The sequence below is a fragment of the Neophocaena asiaeorientalis genome, unplaced genomic scaffold (assembly GCF_003031525.2).
Source record: "Neophocaena asiaeorientalis asiaeorientalis breed wild unplaced genomic scaffold, Neophocaena_asiaeorientalis_V1.1 scaffold150, whole genome shotgun sequence".
NCBI lineage: Eukaryota > Metazoa > Chordata > Mammalia > Artiodactyla > Phocoenidae > Neophocaena > Neophocaena asiaeorientalis.
In genome coordinates this window covers 14,005,252-14,026,144 of record NW_020176571.1, presented here as the reverse complement: position 1 = coordinate 14,026,144, position 20,893 = coordinate 14,005,252, and the positions used below count along the sequence as shown (strand labels likewise).

Sequence of the window (20,893 nt, the reverse complement as noted above, 5' to 3'; positions counted from 1 at the left end):
TATGGCTTTCTGTGTACAGGTCTTTCACCTCCTTGGTTAAATTTATTCCTAGGTATTTAATTCTGCTAAATGCAGTTATAAGTGGAATTGTTTTCTTAATTTCTCTGATTGTTCACTATTAGTGTATAGAAACACAAGTGATTTTTATATATAGGTATTCTCTGCTTTTTTGGAAGTTTGCTTTAGGCCACTTTGCTTTTAAGAAAGACTTACATTAACACCTGTTTTTGCTAATTGAACAAAATCCGAAGAGGATTTTCATTTTTACAAGTAAAGGTGAAAAGCAAAAACAGTGTTCAGTGTTTTTTGGGGGGCAGCAAGCTGTTATAGAGGTAGCATGAACACTGAGCAGTGAGAGGGGCACTGCTAAGCTCTTTTCCCAAGAGCTACACTCAGCATCTCAGCATCAAGTCACCATAGCTTTGACCTGTGTCTATTAGCATGTGTGCTTTATCTCAATTTATTCTGTGAATTTGTTAGCAAGATGTGGCCTAAGATAATTGCTTCTTCATTTTTGCCATTTTGGCTTGCTAAAGATTTTGTAGGAATGCTCTATTTTTGGATATCGAGGGAAACATATTGATTTGTATGTTGCAATTTTACTGAATTCATTTATTAATTCTAATAGTTTTTTGTGAAGTCTTCAAGGTTTTCTATACGTAATATCATGTTACCTATAAATAGGGACAGTTTTACACCTTCCTTTCCAATTTGGACGCCTTTAATATCTTCTTCTTGCCTAACTGAATAAAAGTGGTGAGAGTGGGTATCCTTGTCTTGTTCCTGATCTTTGAGGAAAAGCTTTCAATTTTTTACCATTGAGTATGATGTCAGCTGTGAGCTTGTCATACATGTCCTTTATTATGTTGAGGTACACTCCCTCTATATCCTCCCTGTTGAGAGTTTTATCATGAATGGATGTTGAGTTTTGTCAAATGTCTTTTCTGCATCTTTTGGGGTGCTCATATGACCTTTAGCCTTCATTTTGTTAATGTGATCTATCACACTGATTGTTTTCTGGATGTTGAACCCTTCGTTCACTTCTGGAATAAATCCCAGTTGATTCAGGTGTATGACTTTTTTAACGTATTGCTGAATTCAGTTTACTAATATTTTGTTGAGGATTGCTGCATTTATGTTCATGAGGGATACTGACTTGTAATTTTCTTTTCTTGTAGTGTTCTTGTCTAGTTTTGGTATCAAGGTAATGCTGGCCTCATGAAATGAGTTCAGAAGTGTTCTCACCTCTTCCATTTTTTGTAAGAGTTTGAGAAGGATTGATAGTAATTGGTGCTAATGTTTGGTAAAATTCACCTGTGAAACTTTCTAGTCCTGGTTTTTTTTTTGTTGAGAGGTTTTTAATTACTTATGCGATCTCCTTACTTGTTAGTGGTCTGTTAAGATATTCTGTTTCTTCGTGATTCAGTCTTGGTAGGTTGTATATTTCTAGAAATGTATTCATTTCCTCTACATTGTTCAATTTGTTGGTGTATAATTTTCATAATTTCTGATTATGCATTTCTTTGGTATCACTTTAATATCTCTCTTCTTTCATTTCTGATTTTGAGTCTCTCTCTTTTTTTTAGTCTAGGCAAATGTTTGTCAGTTTTATTTATCTTTTCAAAAAAACAGCTCTTAGTTTCATTGATCATTTCTATTATTTTCTCCTCTTTATTTATCTCTGCTTTGATCTTTGTTATTTCTTCCTTTGTGCTAACTTTGGGTTTAGTTTGTTCTTCTTTTTTTAGTTTGTTGAGATGTAGAGTTAGGTTGTTCATTTGAGATCTTTTTAAAAAATATTTTATACCCATGTGGCTGGAAGAGATTGTTGGTATGAATTTTATCTTCTTAAATTTGCTGAGTTTTTGTGTGTGTGTGTGAAATATAATATGTTCTATCTGGATTATGTTCTGTGTTTGCTTGAAAAGAATGTGTATTCTGCTACTGTTGGGTGGAATATTCTGTATATGTATGTCTGTTAGGTATATTTGACCTAAAGTATGGTTTAAACCCAAGATTTTCATATTGATTTTCTTTCTGGATTATGCATTGTTGTAAGTGGGGTACTGAAGTCCATACTATTATTAAATTATTGTCTATTTCTCCCTTCAGATGTCAGTATTTGCTTAATATATTTTGGTGCCCCGATGTTGGGTGTGTATATATTTATGTTTCTTATACCTTCTTGATCCCTTTATCATTATATAATGAATTTGTCTCTTGTTACCATTTTTTGGCTTAAAGTTTATTTTGTCTGTTAAAACTACCTCGCTCTCTTTTGGTTTCCAATTACATGGAATATCTTCTTTCATCACTTTACTTTGAGCTTATGTGTGTCCTTAAAGCTGAAAGTGTCTTATAGGTGGCATATAGTTGGATCATGGTTTGTTTTTCTTTTTTACCAACCAGCCATTCTATGTCTTTTGATTGGATAATTCAATCAATTTGCATGAAGAGTAATTACTGATAGGTAAGGACTTACCCATGTCATCTTACTGTTTTCTTGCTGTTCTTTTGTTCCCTTGTTCCTCTCTTCCTCTCTTGCAGTCTTCTTTTGTAAACTGATGATTTTCTGTAGTGGTATGCTTTGATTCCTTTATCTTTATCCTTTGTGAATCTACTGTAGGTTTTTTCTTTGTGGTTACCATGAAGCTTAACAAAAAACATCTTACAGATATAATAATCTATTTATGCTGATAGCTTTACTTCAATCATGTACAAAAACTCTACCCCTTTATTCCCCCCATTTTATGTTATTAAAGTCACAATTTACCTCTTTTTATGTTGTTTGTTCATTAACAGGTTATTGTAGCTATACTTATTTTTAGTACTCTTGTCCTTTAACCTTTATATTAGAATTAAGTGGTTAACACTCTACCATATTATAGTATTAGAGTAATCTAACTTTGACTATATACTTTACCAGGGTTTATACATTTTCATATATACGTGTTACCAATTAGTATCTTTTCATTTCAGCTTGAAGAACTCCTTTCAGCATTTCTCATAAGGCAGGTCTAGTGGTGGCAAATTTCTTCAACTTTTGTTTGTCTGGAAAAGTCTTTATCCCTACTTCATTTCTGAAAGACAGGCTTGCCAGGTAAAGTATTCTCGATTGGCATTTATTTTAGTTCAGTACTTTGAATATATCATCTCACTCTCTCCTGGTCTATAAGGTTTTTGCTGAGAAATCTGCTGATAACTCTACGGGGGCTCCCTTGTAAGTTACAAGCCTTTTATCCTCTTGTTGCCTTCAAGATTCTCTCTTTATCTTTGAATTTTGACAGTTTTATTATGTGCTCTGGAGAGAATCTCTTTAAAGTTGAGTTTTGTGACCTATGAGCTTCATGTACACGAATATCCAAATCTTCCCTCAGATTTGGGAAGTTATCAGCCATTATTTCTTTAAATATACTTTCTGCTCCCTTTTTCCTCTCTTTTCCTGGAACTTCAATATATCACATAGGCTTTCTTCACTCTCCTCTTTTTTTTCCCTTTGTTCTCCCCTGACAGGATAATTTCAAAGTACCTGTCTCCTGTCTCACAGATGCCTTTTCTGCTTGATCCATTCTCCTAGTGATGCTCTCTGTTGTATTTTTCATTTCATTCATCATATTCTTTAGCTGTAAAATTTCTGTTTGCTTTCTTTCATAAAAAAAATTTCTATTGGGCTTCCCTGGTGGCGCAGTGGTTGAGAGTCTGCCTGCCGATGCAGGGGACGCGGGTTCGTGCCCCTGTCTGGGAGGATCCCACATGTCGCAGAGCGGCTGGGCCCATGAGCCATAGCCATTGAGCCTGCGTATCTGGAGCCTGTGCTCTGCAACGGGAGAGGCCACAACAGTGAGAGGCCCACATACTGAAAAAAAAAAAAAAAAAAAAAAAAAAAAATTTCTATCTCCTTGTTAAATTTCTCATTTTGTTCATGTATTATTTTCCTGATCTTTTTGAATTATCTTTCTGTTTTCTGTAGCTCATCAAATTTCCTTTAAATAGCCATTTTGAATTCTTTCTATCAGGTAAATCACAGATCTTCAGGTCTTTGAGTTCAGTTACTGGAAGATTATTGTCATCCTTTGGTGGTGTCTCGTTACTTTGATTTTCATGTTCCTTGAAATTTTGCATTGTTGTCTTCCTATTTAAAGTGGTAGTCACCTCCTCCAATCTTTACTCTCTGCCCATTTCAATGTATCCAGATTCATATTTTTTGCTACCACAGTGTTGTGGAACTTCTTCTCTGCATACCTGAAGTTCCACAAAGGCTCTTTTATCCATGAATGATTGTCTAAGACAATGCTTTCCAGGAGCTCCTGCACCATGGCTGAGAGGACCAGGAGTCAGTACACAGCCCACTGCAGGGTCCTCAGCTGGGACTGAGGCCTGTGTGTCTATTACCTGAAGCATAGGTAGGTGAGACTCCTCCTTGATCCCTTGGTGGATGGTGTTGGGTCTCACTTTTGTCTGTGGATGGATGATGAATTTTTGTTGTTGAGTGGGAGACAGAATGAGGGATGGCTTTTGCCACTATTATGCTGATGTCACTCCTAAAGGGACTTCAGAAAAGTCAGGAAGGAACCAAATTATGAGAACCAATGTCAGGGCCTTAGCTTATGTGTTTCTGTTTGTTTGTTTTCTTAAAGTTAGAATGTAGAATTAAGGGAGATTTTGGATAAAGGATAGAGATTAGGGTACAAGGCTTTCAATAAGAAGAGAGAATGATTAAATAAAATTTACATCATGTGGTGTCCTATACATTGATGGCTATGTCATCTGGGGAGATGGTGAGTGTCCAGAGCTGTTGAATATTTAGAGCAATAATTCTCAGCAGGAAATCACTTTATTCTTAAGTGAGACAGATGTGATGATCAAATATTTGTCACCTGACCATTCTCAGTTTAGTATCAAGTATTATAGAGAGCAGAATTCACTGAGAAAATCTATTCAATTGTAAATACAGCTTAAACTAAACTGCTGTGGACTGTGGCTGTTTTTCACAGACATACACTTAAGCAAACATTTACTCATTTAACAAACATGCATTAAAGGCACAGTATTGCGCTAGCACTATGAAATACACAAAATATATTTCCCACAGCTTTTACAATCAGTAAATTTTCAATACAATTGAAACTACAGGATGAGCCAAGATGATAAGTTTCAAGAGCTGAGATAAGGCAGTGAATATCAAATGGCTGGTATATAGAGGAAATGTAACAGGAGGCCAAAGAAGGAAGGATAACTAGGAACAAGAGTGGCCCAGAAGGTTCAGAGAGAGTGAGAGGTTTGAGCTGAGCCTTGAAGTTGAGTTGGACGTAGAAGGTAAGCAGAAGTATGATATAGTGAGCTAGAATGACTGATGTGTGTCTAGTCAACAGTGAAGGTACCATCTAGAATATAACACAAGTTTTGTACTGTGGATGGTGGATATAAAAGGCAGGTTATGGCTAGACTGCATAGTATCTTAAATATTAGGCTAAAGAATTTTAAATTTACTGAGACTCTATTAAAATTTTTTATTGATATGATTAAAATGGAGTTGTAAGATGTTTTAGGCAGAATAGAGAAGTAGGAAACAAGGAAAGGAATACCACAGGAATCAACCAAAATAATCTATAGATAAATTAACAGAGACTATAGAGTCAAATTTTAACAATAATAAAAGTAAAAGGAAACTAAAATGATTTGTTGATTACATATAGGAGTACTGGAGTAAGTTAAAATATAGAAAATAAATTACAGAGAAGTTTTCATCAAGAGTTACTTGGGGATGGTGCAAGTAGTTCTGAGTGAGAGTTGGTTTTAGAGGAAAGTAAGGACTATAATTTAGGATTGTTGAGTTTAAAGAGATGTCAAGATATCAGAGTGTAAATGCCTATCAGGCAGTTGGAAATATGTAAATTGAGTTCAGAGAAATATTAAAAGCAGAGACATAAATTTAGGAGTAATTCACATAATCTGCAGTTTCAAAACTGAATAAAATTTCTTAGGAAATTAGTTTGAAGAGTTGAAGCCCTGAACACTGTAAAATCTTCACATTTAAGGGCTAAAGATGAAGTCAACATCTATTAAAGCACTATGTACCTTATCTAGTTTAAATTTATAAGTGCTAAGGAAGCCTCAGAAAGAGATTTAGAGAATGTACAGACAGTGAAGTTTTATGGAGAGCCTGAGAATAGAAAAGTTCAAGAAAGAAGAACTAAAGGTGTTGGCTATTGGAAGAGATCAATTACCATTATCATACCAATCTCAGCGGCCATGGCTCACGGGCCCAGCCGCTCCGCAGCATGTGGGATCTTCCCGGACCGGGGCACGAACCCGTGTCCCCTGCATCGGCAGGCAGACTCTGAACCACTGCGCCACCAGGGAAGCCCTACCAATTATTTCTTAATAAAACAAACCATAAATTGTTCTATAAACCTATGATAATTGGGGGATCTTCCCGGACCGGGGCACGAACCCGTGTCTCCTGCATCGGCAGGTGGACTCTCAACCACTGCGCCACCAGGGAAGCCCAGTTGGTAATCTTTGAGGGTTAATGTTTCTTTGGTTAAAAAAAATCATGAAACACAATAAAATATCTATATCTGGCCTGGGTACTCTTCACTACCCATTGCTTTGCATCTTATTCTTTGAAACAGGAAATCAGTGCCGTAATGGGCCAACTCTGGAAGAACAATTTTTTATTCATGGAATATAAACCAAATATAATCAATGAGATAATTATTATTAGCAAATTGCCCTTTATCAAGAAACTGACATTTATTTAGATAAAGTGAATCTAGGATGGGGCAGTGACAAATTTCTTTTACAAATCTAGATTTTAAAAAATTGAAAAGAATTGGGATAGTCAGAGAACTTAGCCACGTTAGTTTAAAAAGATGCACAAGACTGATGGGCCAAGACAGCAGAGTAGAAATACCCTAAGCTCACACCCCCTCACAGACACACCAAAATTACCACCATTTACAGAATAACGATCAACAAAAAAGACTGAAACCTACCAGAAAAGATCTTCTACAACCACAGTGAGACTGGTAGGAGGGGAGGAGTCACAATATAGTCTAGTCCTATACTCCTGGGTGAGCAATCCACAAACAGGAGAAAATTAACAACTTATTGACCAGAGATGTATCAATACGTTTTCAGAGAGTGATACAATTAATATCACCGTGTGAAGTTGTTAGAGCTCAAAATTGATCAAGGGTTCATTATACAACTTATGATTGTCATTATCATTCACAGTTTGCCCCACTAGGTTTTTGTTCCAAACTTGTGTATATTATAAACTCAAGTTTATTACTGTAAAAATGACACATAGCAAACTTTTGAGTGAAGAAGAATTTTTCGGTGAATTTTATGCAGATACTTTCTCTGATTGTCCGAGCGAAATATATACTAGTGTCTCAGAAAATGACAGTTCTTCGGGATATAGTTCTGATTCAGACAATGTGAATATTAGACCCAAAAAAGACAAAGAACCTTAGTGATTGATTCTGATACGGAAAGTGAAAATGAAACTCACGGTGCTGGAGAATGCTCCTTTGCTTCTACAGAAGAGTGGATTGAAGACAACATTTCAGGAAAATTAGATGACTTTACAGATATGTCAGGTGTAACTACTGAATGTAATAATCCGCAAAGTGTTGGTGAAATAACAGAATTAATTTTTGGTAACGACTTTTTCGAGTTGGACGCTTCTCAAACAAACTTGTGTCCCCGACAGAATAAAAAACTATATAAAAAGTATGATAAGGCTTTAAAATGGACTGATGTAACCAATAGTGACAGGAAGATGTTTCTTGGATTAATAATTTTGATGGGACAAATAAGAAAGTCACACTGGAAAGAATACTGATCGACTGGTCCCTTACTTGAAACACCTATCTTTCCAAAGATTATGACAAGAAGAAGATTCGAACACATAATGAAATTTCTTCACTTTAATGATAACTCGGAAACTCCACTTCCTGCAGACAGAATTTCAAATGTTAAACCTATTTTGGATTATTTTCTACCAAAATTTCAATCTATCTATATACCCAAACAAGAGCTATCACTTGACGAGGCAATGATAAAGTGGTGAGGATGCCTCAGATTCAAAACCTATAATGCCAGAAAACTTACAAAATATGGAATTTTGGTCAGGATGGTTAGCGAAAGTGAAACTGGATATATATGCAACCTTGAGATTTACACAGGTGAAGGAAAGAAACTGCAAGAAACAATATTATTGGTCCTACAACTTTACCTTGGTTCATGACACCATATTTACTGAGACAATTTTTACAACAGTGTGTCCACATCTGAAATACTGTTGAAAAATAAAACCAGAGATCGTGGGACTATAAGAGAGAATCGTGGTCTACCAAACCAATTAAGGAGAAATCCAAAAATCTACGGAGGGGAGAAATGACATTCTTACAGAAGGAAGAAGTGATTCTTCTTATATGGAAAGACAAGAGGCTAGTTCGCATGGTGACAATTATTCATGACGCCTCTATAGCATCTACAGGAAAGGAAGACAGGAGGACTGGCCATCAGATAACTAATCCCACTTGTATATTAGAGTATAATAAACATATGAAAGGAGTTGATCGATCTGATCAATATCTGGCAAACTTCAGTATCCTCTGGAAAACTAGCAAATGGTATAAAAAAGTGGGTTTCTATTTGAGTAATTGTGGTTTATTCAATGCGTTTAAAATTTATTGTAGCCTTAATGCACAGAATAAAATGACTTACACGCAATTTTTGTTAGCAGTAGTTAGAGAATGGGTAACTGACCATCCTGGTGAATGTAGTGGTAGTCCTGCACCTGGTTCTTCTTGTGGTGTTTCTAAAAGAGCCTCCCGCAAAGACCCACCTTGTCGACTATCAGGCAAAATAAAAGAACATATTCTAGAGGGAATAATACCCACAGAACTAAAAAAAAAAAAAAAAAAAATTGCCACCAGAAAGTGTAGAGTCTGCTCTTCCAGGGGAAAGAGCAGTGAAACACAGTGTATTTGTAATAGGTGTTCTGTTCCCCCGCACAGAGGTGCCTGCTATACTGCCTATCACTATCACACTCTAACGAAATATTAGAATGCTTTAGTAAGACATGTACAAAGTTTCAAGTAAATGCATTAAATGCAAAAAAAAGTTGTTGATATTTAATCAAATGCAAGTGTTTTGATATTCACTTAGGTAAAGATCGCCAGCCACGGGTGTTAGTTTCACAAAATTCCACCAGTCAATAATGTGTTAAAATTGCAGAACTTCTCCCAAAGGAGTAAGAGGTCTGAGCCCCGCATCAGCTCCCCGGCCTGGGGGTCCTGCATCGGGAAGACAAGCTCCGGAAGGCCAGCAGGCCTTACTTTTGGGAGTCCCAGAGGGCTGAGGGAAATAGACTCTATGCTTAAAGGGTGCATATAAAATCTCACAAGCTCTGGGACCCAGGGCAAAAGTGATTCGAAAGGAGCCTGGGTCAGACCTACCTGCTGATCTGGAAAGTCTCCCAGAGAAGCAGGAGGCAACGGCAGCTCTCCCTGATGACACAGACGCTGGCGGCAGTGGACACTAGTGCTGGCAAGTGCCATTCTGGAATCCTCCCGCTAGCTTATTAGTCTCAGGACCCAGCCCCGCCCCCACTCACAGCCTGTAGGCGCCAGCACTGGAATGCCTCAGGCCAAGCAACTAACTAGGCAGGGACACAGTCCCACCCACCAGCAGACAGCTGCCTTAAGACCTCCTGAGCCCATAGCCTCCCCTGGACACAGCCATTCCCACCAGAGGACACAGGAACCAGCCCCACACACCAGTGGGCAGAAACCAACACCAGAATCTTTGGCTCCACCCACCAGCGAGCCTGCACTAGCCTCAGGACCAGCCTCACCCACCAGCAGGTGGACTCTAGCCACAGGACAATGGCAGCTCCGCAGCATACAAACCTAGTGCACCCACCAAGGCCAGAACCTGCCCTGGGACCAGCTGGGCCCTGGCCCTGCCAACTAATAGGCCAACAGAAGCTTTGGGACAGCCCAGACCCTGTACCCAACTGTGTCAGGAGGCCTCTCCCCCATTCCCCCACCTCCTTCCCAGCAATCTGACATCAACTCTGGGATTCCTGGGCGCTACAACCAGACTCCAGAAGCCGGCTCTGCTTGCCAGTAGTCCAGCACTAACTCCAGGACCTGGCTTTAGCCATCAGTGAGCCAGCACTAGCCTCAGGGCCCTGGGGTGCTGCAGCTGGCTGCCTTGTGACAGGCCCCATAAACCAGTGGCTGGCAGCCTCTGCACAAGGCAGGGCCTGGCAACCAACCAGTCTGGGGCCAACCAAGCCCACCAGACCACCCTCAGTAGTCAGCCCACCACAACAGAAGGACCCACACAGCCCACATAGGGAGCACCCTTAGAACATATTGCTCTGGTGACAAGAGGGGAGGGCACTGCCGGGATGCACAGGACATCTCCTACAAAGAGCCACTTCTCCAAGGTCAGGAAACATAACTAACCTACGAGATACATAGAAATAAAAACGGCAGCTTAGGCAGAATGAGGTAGCAGAGGAACATGTTCCAAATGAAGGAACAAGATTAAGCCCCAAAAGAAGCACTAAGTGAAATGGACATAGATAGTCAGTCTACCCAAGAAAGAGTTCAGGGTAATGATGGTAAACATCTTTTAAAGAACTCAGGATAAGAATGAATGCACAGGGCTTCCCTGGTGGCGCAGTGGTTGAGAGTCCGCCTGCCGATGCAGGGGGCGTGGGTTCGTGCCCCGGTCCGGGAAGATCCCACGTGCTGTGTAGCAGCTAGGCCCGTGAGCCACGGCCACTGAGCCTGCGTGTCCGGAGCCTGTGCTCCACAACGGGAGAGGCCACAACAGTGAGAGGCCCGCGTACCGCAAAACAAACAAACAAAAAAAAAAACCGCAAAAAGAAACAAAAGAATGAATGCACAGAGTGAGAAGTTAGAAGTTTTTAAAAGGATACATAGAACATTGTTATTTTTACATGTCGAATATTGCCATCATCTGTGATTTATTTTCACAACCCTCTTTTGTTACCTTCACCAAGTCTACATGTTGTCTCTTTTACACCAGTGGGCAACACAAGTCACTTGGTGCTAAGTACAGAACTCCCATTGTATGCAGAGTGCCATTTATGGGGTAATTAGCCATGAGAAATGTTTCTCAAAGTGTGTCCACGGACCACTTGTGTCAGAGAACCTTCTGAAATGCTCGTATTTGGGAGCAGGAGAGAAGAAAACAAGTCTAGACGTGAAAGAGTAGAGGAATCCATGAGACCAGGAGAAGACTGTAAAAGGCAGATGTAGAAATTCCAAGCCAAACTACAGAATCATAGTCACTGGGAGTCACATCCAGGAATGTGGATTTTAAAAACAAGGACCCCCAGACTATACATACATAGTAAAATTGCAAGAATTCTTTAAAATAAAAAATAAAATGTAATAAAATTTTAACATGTATGTGTGTGTGTGTGTGTGTGTGTGTGTTTAGCCTGGGTTCTTGTTGTGTTTGACTAATTCTCTCTCTCTTCTGTTAATTTCCATACAGTAATGATTTTCTGCGATTTTGTGTCTTATGAAAGGATAAACAGCACTCCATTTGAGATATACCCTGATTTCCCTGACATGACTTGCTCCTCATTTGAAATGGCTTATTATTCTGTTACAGAGTAAGAGACTCTCATAATGTGAGCATATTCAATATCAGAAGGAAGTCTGGCATCCTTATTGATTACTTTTAGAGCCTTCTGGAATGGGCTTATTCTGGAGCAGGTAGAAGAAAACAGTCTAGAAATGACACAAAACTAGGGGAATCCATGAGACCAGGAGAGACATTGTAATATATACAGAGACATTGCAGAAGTCAATGGAAGAGATCAGTTTAAAGTGGGCTACATGGGAAAACACTAGAAAGATTTAAAAACATATTTCAAATCTAAATGATTTTTCTATCTTCCTCTGTTACATAAACTGAAAAATTATTGAAAATAATCTTGGCCAAGCTTCTAAATACCTGCATTACTTTGTCAGTCCCTGTTCACTAGGATAAATCATATCGTGCTGCTTTGAAAGGAAAAAAATTTAGCAATTTTTTTTTAACTTGTGAATTCACAGGAGGGAAGTAATTCTTAGAGAAAGCTTCAAGGATTTAATATAAGATAAACAATTCTTTTCATCAAACTCACTATTAAATATAACAGAACTGCAGGCAGAATAATTCATTTTAATATTAAAACCAAGCACAACTTCTTTAGTCTGATTACTCAAGCATGTGAAAATACTAAAGTCTAAAAAAATAATTAGTTAAAACTTGAAATAAGAAAATATGTTGAGAATTTACAGATAGATTTTTCTGTCATTTACATTATAATGTTATCCCTGTCTTCAGATAAGCAGAAGAAATAAAATAGTCATTTAAGAGATGCTGTGAAAAATGCAAAGCCTGAGAACTTTGTTGTGATGATTTGGGGAAGGTGAAAAAAGTCTTAGTTCTTAACATTAGAAGTAATTTAACATTCTTTCATTTAACAAAGTATTCATTGAGCATCTACTACATACTTGGCCCTGCTTTAGCCTCCGGGTTTACAGCAATGATACAGGGCAGTGGAGAAAATAAAGTAGGAAAGGAAGTTTGGAAGTGCCAACCAACAGGGGTGGTTTTGCAGTTTTACATATGGGAGTCAGAGAGGACCTCACAGAAAAGGCGACAGTTAAACACAGTTGTTTAGGACATGTGAGATTGAACCATGGAGAATTTGAGTCATGGGCCTGGGAAGAGCAGTCCCAATAAGCTGAGTAGCAGGTACAAATGTCCTGGGGCAGAAACATGCAGAAACATTCAAGGCATAGGAAGAAAATCACTGAGGCTGGAGTGGAGTGATTCAGGGAGTCTGTAGCACGAGGTGAGGTAGGAGAGGTCAAGGGCGCCAATACTTGGCTTTCATTGTAAGTGGTATGAGATTCCTTCCCCAGAGGGATATGAGAGAGGAATGACAGGATTTGACTTTTACTCTCAAAGGAGTATTCTGGATGCTAGGTTAGGAAGAGACTAAAAAGATATAAAGGCAGAAGCAGGGAGACCTGTTAAGAGGCTACAGCAGTAATTCAAGTGAGAGATGATGGTAGATTGAACCAACGGTGGTAAGCAGTGGAGGTGAAACATGGTGGGATTCTGGATTTATTCTGAAAACTGAGCTCACAGAATTTGTTGATAAATTTGGTTGTAGTTTGTGAGAGCAGTCAAAAGGACTCTTAGGATTTTAACCTGAGCAATTAGTAGGATGAAGGTGCCATTTAGAGGTGAGACAGGTTGCCAAAGAAGCAGGTTTAGGGGGGTGATAATCAGAAGTCTGATTGGATGTATATTAAATTTATGCTGTCTATTGAATTTCTACTAGAGTTGTTGAGTAATCAGTTGTACATATAATTCTGGATTTTAGGGAGACTTTCAAGCTAGAATTATAAAATATGGAAGAAAAAGACATGTAAGTGGTATTTAAAGCCACAAGCCTGGAAATAAAAAAAGAGGAGTTCCAGGGCTATGTTAAGAGATTGTGGAGGAGAGAAGAACCAGTAGGGAGCATGACTTCATTATTAACAACTTTCCTTCTGAGGGCAATGGCAACGTAAAGGCTCTAGCGGCCCTAAGTGGTTTTCAAATTTTTATAGGATTCACCTGCTCATTTTCCATTTACCCATAACTTGATCTAAATCTTAAACTCTTGCTCTTAGTCACTTACTCCCCACCTTTATGCCTGCATCACACTGGTTTTGAATATACTTATTGGTAGTGCAACTTCATCTGAGTGTAAAGTGCATTTCTGAAAACTGTCAAAAGTAATTTGGGGATTTAGCTGATGAATAAAATGGGTGGCCAAGTTGGTTAATACTGCTTTTGATCAAACATTAGGCATGACTCCTGAATAGTATCAACAAGTTTATTGTGTGGTTTATATGCAGAGCTAAAAGCAATGTCAACAGGCATGTCCTAAAATGTTTTGAGCAATGACATTACTGAAATATATGTATAGTTTCCAAGAGGACTGTTTTCAATTGACAATTATATATCATACGCATATATAAGTTCTGTTAACTTGATTAACACTATTTCTAATAGTCTATTATTTTATCATGTATATTTATACAGATGCTTAAAGTCCACGAACATGCATACAGCTATAAAAAATATCTAACTCAATCTTCATTTCCCAGCCTAACAATTTCTTAAACAACTGCTATTCTCAGCTAAGCTGATTAACTTATCAAAAGCAATTGAAAATAATTATTTTAATGAGTGAAAGTTCTACAAAAACACATTTAATAATATTTGCCCAGCTCTTACAAAAATGGCTGATTGCAAACACTATAGATTTACAAACAAGTGTCCTTGGATATCTGGCTAATACTAAATTTGTAAAGGATGCATTCCCTGAAAGTTATGCCAAATATTTGTTCAATAAACAAATATTTATTAAGTTCTAGTGTGTTCCAAATGCATGTCATGTTGAGAAGAGTTTGCTCCTTTAAGTCCTTCAAAGTGCATCCTTAGAGATTTATGTGCATAAAGGAGAGAGCTAAGGTAGTGCTTCTGACTTTCTCCATGTGGAGTCTCCTGGGGAGTTTCACCATGTGGAGGACCTGTTTTGCTAGGCTAGCAAAAGACCAGAGAAATAGGTGAGGCTTAGAGTTACCCTTTTCTGTTTGTTGCACCCAGATTCAGACCTTTAATCAATTACCTTGTGACAAAGAAAGCTCCCTCTCTTACTTAACGACATGGCCCAGTTGCCATCCTTGCCTCTCTGACTTGACCAATCTTTAGGAAGGAATGGGGTATAATAGAGAAAGCAGCTTTTAGTTTTCCTTAGAGGCTAACTACCACTGACGTTCTTGGTTCTGGGGATGCAAAGATGGGGTCCCTGTCATCAAAGAAATTATTACTTTTTGAGGGAAAAGAAATACCTTTGAGCAATTACATCAGAATATGATAACATACTCAATGGCAATCTGTGGGAAAACACTAAGAGCTCCTGGCTTCACAAAGAAGGTGCTGGCACTATTCAAAGAGATGAGTCAGTCTTCCACAAAGCTCAGCGTGATGAGAGAGGGGTAAATTCTTGGGACATAGCTTTTTTTCTTTTGGCTCTTAATACTCTAGGTAGTCCTGCTTTTTTGGGTTTTTTTTTGTGGTACGCGGGCCTCTCACTGTTGTGGCCTCTCCCGTTGCGGAGCATAGGCTCTGGACGCACAGGCTCAGCGGCCATGGCTCACGGGCCTAGCTGCTCCGCGGCATGTGGAATCTTCCCGGACCAGAGCACGAACCCGTGTCCCCTGCATCGGCAGGCAGACTCTCAACCACTGCGCCACCAGGGAAGCCCCGGTAGTCCTGCTTTTTCAAAGCTTTTTCACTAGATTTGTCCTGACACTTCATTTTGAATAAAGTCTGGGTTTCATTCTATGACTTTCCCTGTGAAATATTTTATAGCCTTTCCCCCAAGGATCACAATTACACTGAGGCACAATGCTGTAACTGGTTCATTGTTCCTTACTTACACTTGGTGGCTGGCCCCATTTCTCTCACGAACGTTGACATTAATTGCTTAAAGGAAGAAAGTGATTTCTAAATGTAGGTTTACATGTTTCTTATTAGATAAGATAAACTCACAATGTTTTTCACGTGCTTCACGAGTATGGTCAGCTTCGCATCCTCGTATGTTATGACTAACTGCACCTTAGGCTTCTTGTCAGGAAACTTCTCACCTGATGAAACAGTAGAGTTTTAGTGGATTAAATTGGAAGTGGCTGATCACAGAACAAACTGAACATTCAAAGACTAAAGCAGGACCAATGAATAATATGAAAAAGAAACATTCTTCATATGACACTGAAAACATAATACTCTTCAGGAAACTGGGCTGGTTAAGACAGGATTTGTGTCTAATAATCCTGAATCTATTCTACCTCCTCATAGTCTATGTTTTGTTTCAATCGATACCATTATTTTCCCGATTATTAAAGCCTGAGACTTCAGTGTCATTTTTGGCCGCAATTTTCTCCTCAACATTCAGTACCATGAGCTTAAAGTATTAGAGAACATAGGGGTTGAAAGTGTTGGCTTCAGAAGTCAGTGAGTCTGGGGTGCAGGTCCCAGCACTATACTAAAGACTGTGTCAACATGACTAAGTTAATCGACTTCTGTAAAATGGAGATAATAGTCCTCTACTTCAGGACAGTTGAGATGATTAATTGATAACATTCAAAAGTTCTCACAATATAATCTCTCAGTGAATGTTTGCAATTACTCCATATATTTACACTCAGCTCTTCCTTTCCAGTTCTGCTGTGCCTAGTGCAGATGCATATGGATCTTTTGCCTGAACTACTGGAACATTCTCTTACCCTCCTCCAGAACCCAAATGTATTTGTACACAATTACCAGTATAATCTTCCTAGGGCAACTTTTATAAAATTACTCTTTGATCAAAGTACTGTTCATAGCTTTCCATAGCTTATGAAAAAGTCTGAATTTTTCAGCTTTGTATTACTGCTTCTTATTGAATGTGTCTGTCTTATTTCCCATTCTTATTATTTTATACTGCAGTCTGTATGTTCAGTTCTACAGACATGCTCTGCTATTTCCTTGCAGACATTGCTCATATTATTCCCTTTATTTAAAATGATCTCTTCCACCATTTTTGGCTATTGAAATTTTACCTTTCTGCAAGGCCTAATTAAAATGCAAAAGGGTTTCTGTGGTCGCCACCCTCTGAACTCCCCTTAGCACGGCCCTTATCACTTAATATTTATATTGTAATTATTACCTTACATGTCTCAATTTGCTTAGTGGATTACAATCTCCCTTAGGGCTTACTTTTTTCCTATTTCCCCAAGGGATATATAAATCAGTGCTTGCTCCATAAAGTTGCACTAAATGTTTATTTAATGACAAAAGTAATCTCAATTTTCCTTTCAAGTTATATCACTCCAACATTAAAACGAAGGCTTTAGTTTTTTAATTAAAAACTTCCTCCAGTTTATAGCTCAAGGATTAAGCATAATTCACAGTTTTCTAATATTTCCCTTGGTAATCTCTGGTTGTATGTTTTCTGAGGGAATTCAGAAAGAAGAAATTTACTACTAAGAAGGAATTTGGCAATGTTTTGTTGTGGGCTCATTGGGGTCCATGTTGTTTTCTGATAGTGAGTTTTAGCTCTCTAATCCTAACATTTGAAAATTAAACCTGAGCTTTATGTTTCTTCTCCCAAAGCCTTTTACATGTTTATTAGAATAGTTTACACATTCTAAATAGGTAATATTAATTAATTTTATTGTTAATGTGGATTATTGATATTGAAATAGTTAAAATTCACATTGAGTGTTTCTTACAACTGAAATGGTAATTACGTAAATATAATAAAAAAATTCTTCCTTAAAATATCTTGATTATGATGACTGAGTGACGCTGTGAGTTTGAGACATTACGAGATAATTTTGACTGTAGTACTTGGGTAAATTGTATTTCATAATACAAAAATGTAGTTGAACTTTTGGTATGAGTATGCTAAAAATGCTGATACTTTTTGATGCACAATGAACATAATTTTTGAATTAAAGAGTGAAGATTATTAATTAGAAACTTAATGTGTTTAATTAGAGGAGCTTTAATTCAGACAGGAAATTAGCATAAATTTATGGGTGAGTGTCTAAATGATAATCATACAACTGTTACTTGAATTGACTGAAGATGATATTCCACCCTAAACCTTTCACGCAAGATTAGTAATCACAGTATCCATCAAAACATGTTAGACTTTAGAACCCACTGAAAATACAGGCCACTCGGAAGTCTTAGTAGTCAATGTAGTAATAGTAGAGGTACTTAGGAGTTTTAGAATTCTTATTGTGTGCCAAATGTTGGGCTAAGAGTTTCACATACATAAACTCACTAAATCCCCACAGCAAACCTACAAAGTCTGTGTTACCTCCATTTTACCCATGAGGAAACTGAGTTATTTTGGTCCAAGTTTAGGCAGGGTCAAATGATCTCTAAAGACTATGTTTTTGAACATCATGCTGTAAGGGGCAACAAGGGGTCAATAACCTAAGGGAAATAATTTAAACGAAGAGCCCAGAGAGGAAGACTTTTGAGAATAGCTTCAGAGGGACAAGAAGATGCTAGAATATCTTGATTTTTCTGCTTCAAGTTATTCTGGGGGATCTAATCATGCTTAATCTAACCATTTATAGTAACCCCAAGAACTGTTAAAATATTATTGATCCAAAAAATGACTGTGTTGAAACGCTTGAATGCATGGCACTACAGCAGCTAATACGGGCTTATTATGCATAATGTGTCCATTAATGTTAAAAAATACCATTTCAAAATTTAACTTCCTTTCAGATATAATATATTCATATGATTCAAAAATGAAAATTTATTTTTAAAGTATACAGTAAAAAGCCTTCCTCCCACTCCTAACACCTATTCACCCAGTCCTCCCATTATTATCATTTTTTAAACATTTTTATTGGAGTATAATTGCTTTACAATGGTGTGTTTCTGCTTTATAACAAAGTAAATCAGCTATACATATACATATATCCTCATATCTCCTCCCTCTTGCGTCTCCCTCCCACCCTCCCTATCCCACCTCTCTAGGTGGACACACATCACTGAGCTGATCTCCCTGTGCAATGTGGCTGCTTGCCACTAGCTAGCTATTTTACATTTGGTAGTGTATATATGTCCATGCCACTCTCTCACTTTGTCACAGCTTACCCTTCCCCCTCCCTATGTCCTCAAGTCCATTCTCTACGTCTGCATCTTTATTCCTGTCCTGCCCCTAGGTTCTTCACAACCATTTTCTTTTTTTGGATTCCATATATATGTGTTAGCATGCGGTATTTGTTTTTCTCTTTCTGACTTACTTCACTCTGTATGACAGACTCTAGGTCCATCCACGTCACTACAAATAACTCAATTTCGTTTCTTTTTATGGCTGAGTAATATTCCATTGTATATATGTGTCAAATTTTCTTTATCCATTCAGCTGTCAATGGACACTTAGGTTGCTTCCATATCCTGGCTATTGTAAACAGAGCTGTAATAAACACTGTGGTACATAACTCTTTTTTTTTTTTTTCACATCTTTATTGGACTATAATTGCTTTACAATGGTGTGTTAGTTTCGGCTTTATAACAAAGTGAATCAGCTACGCATATACATATATCCCCATATCTCCTCCCTTTTCTGTCTCCCTCCCACCCTCCCTATCCCACCCCTCTAAGTGGACACAAAGCACCGAGCTGATCTCCCTGTGCTATGTGGCTGCCTCCACTAGCTATCTATTTTACATTTGGCATGAATCTTTTGAATTATGGTTTCCTCAGATATATGTCCAGTAGTGGGATTGCTGGGTTGTACGGTAGTTCTATTTTTAGTTTTTTAAGGAACCTCCATACTGTTCTCCATAGTGGCTGTATCAAGTTACATTCCCACCAACAGGGCAAGAGAGTTCCCTTTTCTCCATACCCTCTCCAGCATCTATTGTTTGTAGCTTTTTTGATGATGGCCATTCTGACTGGTGTGAGGTGATACCTTGTAGTTTTGAATTGCATTTCTCTAATGATTAGTGATGTTGAGCATCTTTTCATGTGTTTGTTGGCTATCTGTGTCTTTTTGGAGAAATTTCTATTTAGGTCTTCTGCCCAGTTTTGGATTCGGTTGTTTGATTTTTTGATATTGAGCTGCATGAGCTGCTTGTAAATTCTGGAGATGAATCCTTTGTCCGTTGCTTCGTTGGCAAATATTTCCTCCCATTCTGAGGGTTGTCTTTTGGTCTTGTTTATGGTTTCCTTTGCTATGCAAAAGCTTTGAAGTTTCATTAGGTCCCACTTGTTTATTTTTGTTTTTATTTCCATTTCTCTAGGAGGTGGGTCAAAAAGGATCTTGCTGTGATTTATGTCATAGAGTGTTCTGCCTATGTTTTCCTCTAAGAGTTTGATAGTGCCTGGCCTTACAGTCAGGCCTTTAATCCATTTTGAGTTTATTTTTGTGCATGGTGTTAGGGAGTGTTCTAATTTCATTCTTTTACATGTAGCTGTCCAGTTTTCCCAGCACCACTTATTGAAGAGACTGTCTTTTCTCCATTGTATATCCTTGCCTCCTTTATCAAAAATAAGGGCAACCATATGTGCATTCCATTGATCTATATTTCTGTTTTTGTGCCAGTACCATACTGTCTTGATTACTGTAGATTTGTAGTATAATCTGAAGTCAGGGAGCCTTTCCAATCCAAGAACATGGTGTATCTCTCCAACTGTTTGTAAAATCTTTAATTTCTTTCATCAGTGTCATAGTTTTCTGCATACAGGTCTTTGGTCTCCTTAGGTAGGTTTTTCACAGGTATTTCATTATTTTTGTTGCAATGGTATATAGTATCATGTCATCTGCAAATAGCGACAGCTTTACTTCTTTTCTGATTTGGATTCTTTTTTTTTCTTTTTCTTCTCTCATTGCTGTGCCTAAAACTTCCAAAACTATGTTGAATAAGAGTGGTGAGAGTGGACAAGCTTGTCTTGTTCCTGATCTTAGAGGAAATGGTTTCAGTTTTTCACCATTGAGAATGATGTTGGCTGTGTGTCATACATGGCCTTTGTTATGTTGAGGTAAGTTCCGTCTAAGCCTACTTTCTGGAGGGTTTTTATCATAAATGCGTGTTGAATTTTGTCCAAAGCTCTTTCTGCATCAATTGAGATGATCATATGTTTTTCTCCTTCAATTTGTTAATATGGTTTATTACATAGATTGATTTGCATATATTGAAGAATCCTTGCATTCCTGGGATAAAACCCACTTGATCATGGTGTATGATCCTTTTTTTTTTTTTTT

The 20,893-nt window shown here is 38.0% G+C and overlaps 1 protein-coding gene across 2 annotated transcripts in view; it reads right to left on the bottom strand.

The window, feature by feature from the left end:
• PIK3C2G (phosphatidylinositol-4-phosphate 3-kinase catalytic subunit type 2 gamma) overlaps positions 1–20,893 on the bottom strand; it is a 335,075-nt gene that overhangs the window by 21,218 nt on the left and 292,964 nt on the right. For both annotated transcript variants that reach the window (XM_024733232.1, XM_024733233.1), the window contains one exon: positions 15,667–15,761. In XM_024733232.1, coding sequence (XP_024589000.1) covers positions 15,667–15,761 — 95 coding nt within the window. The remainder of the gene's footprint in view (positions 1–15,666; positions 15,762–20,893) is intronic.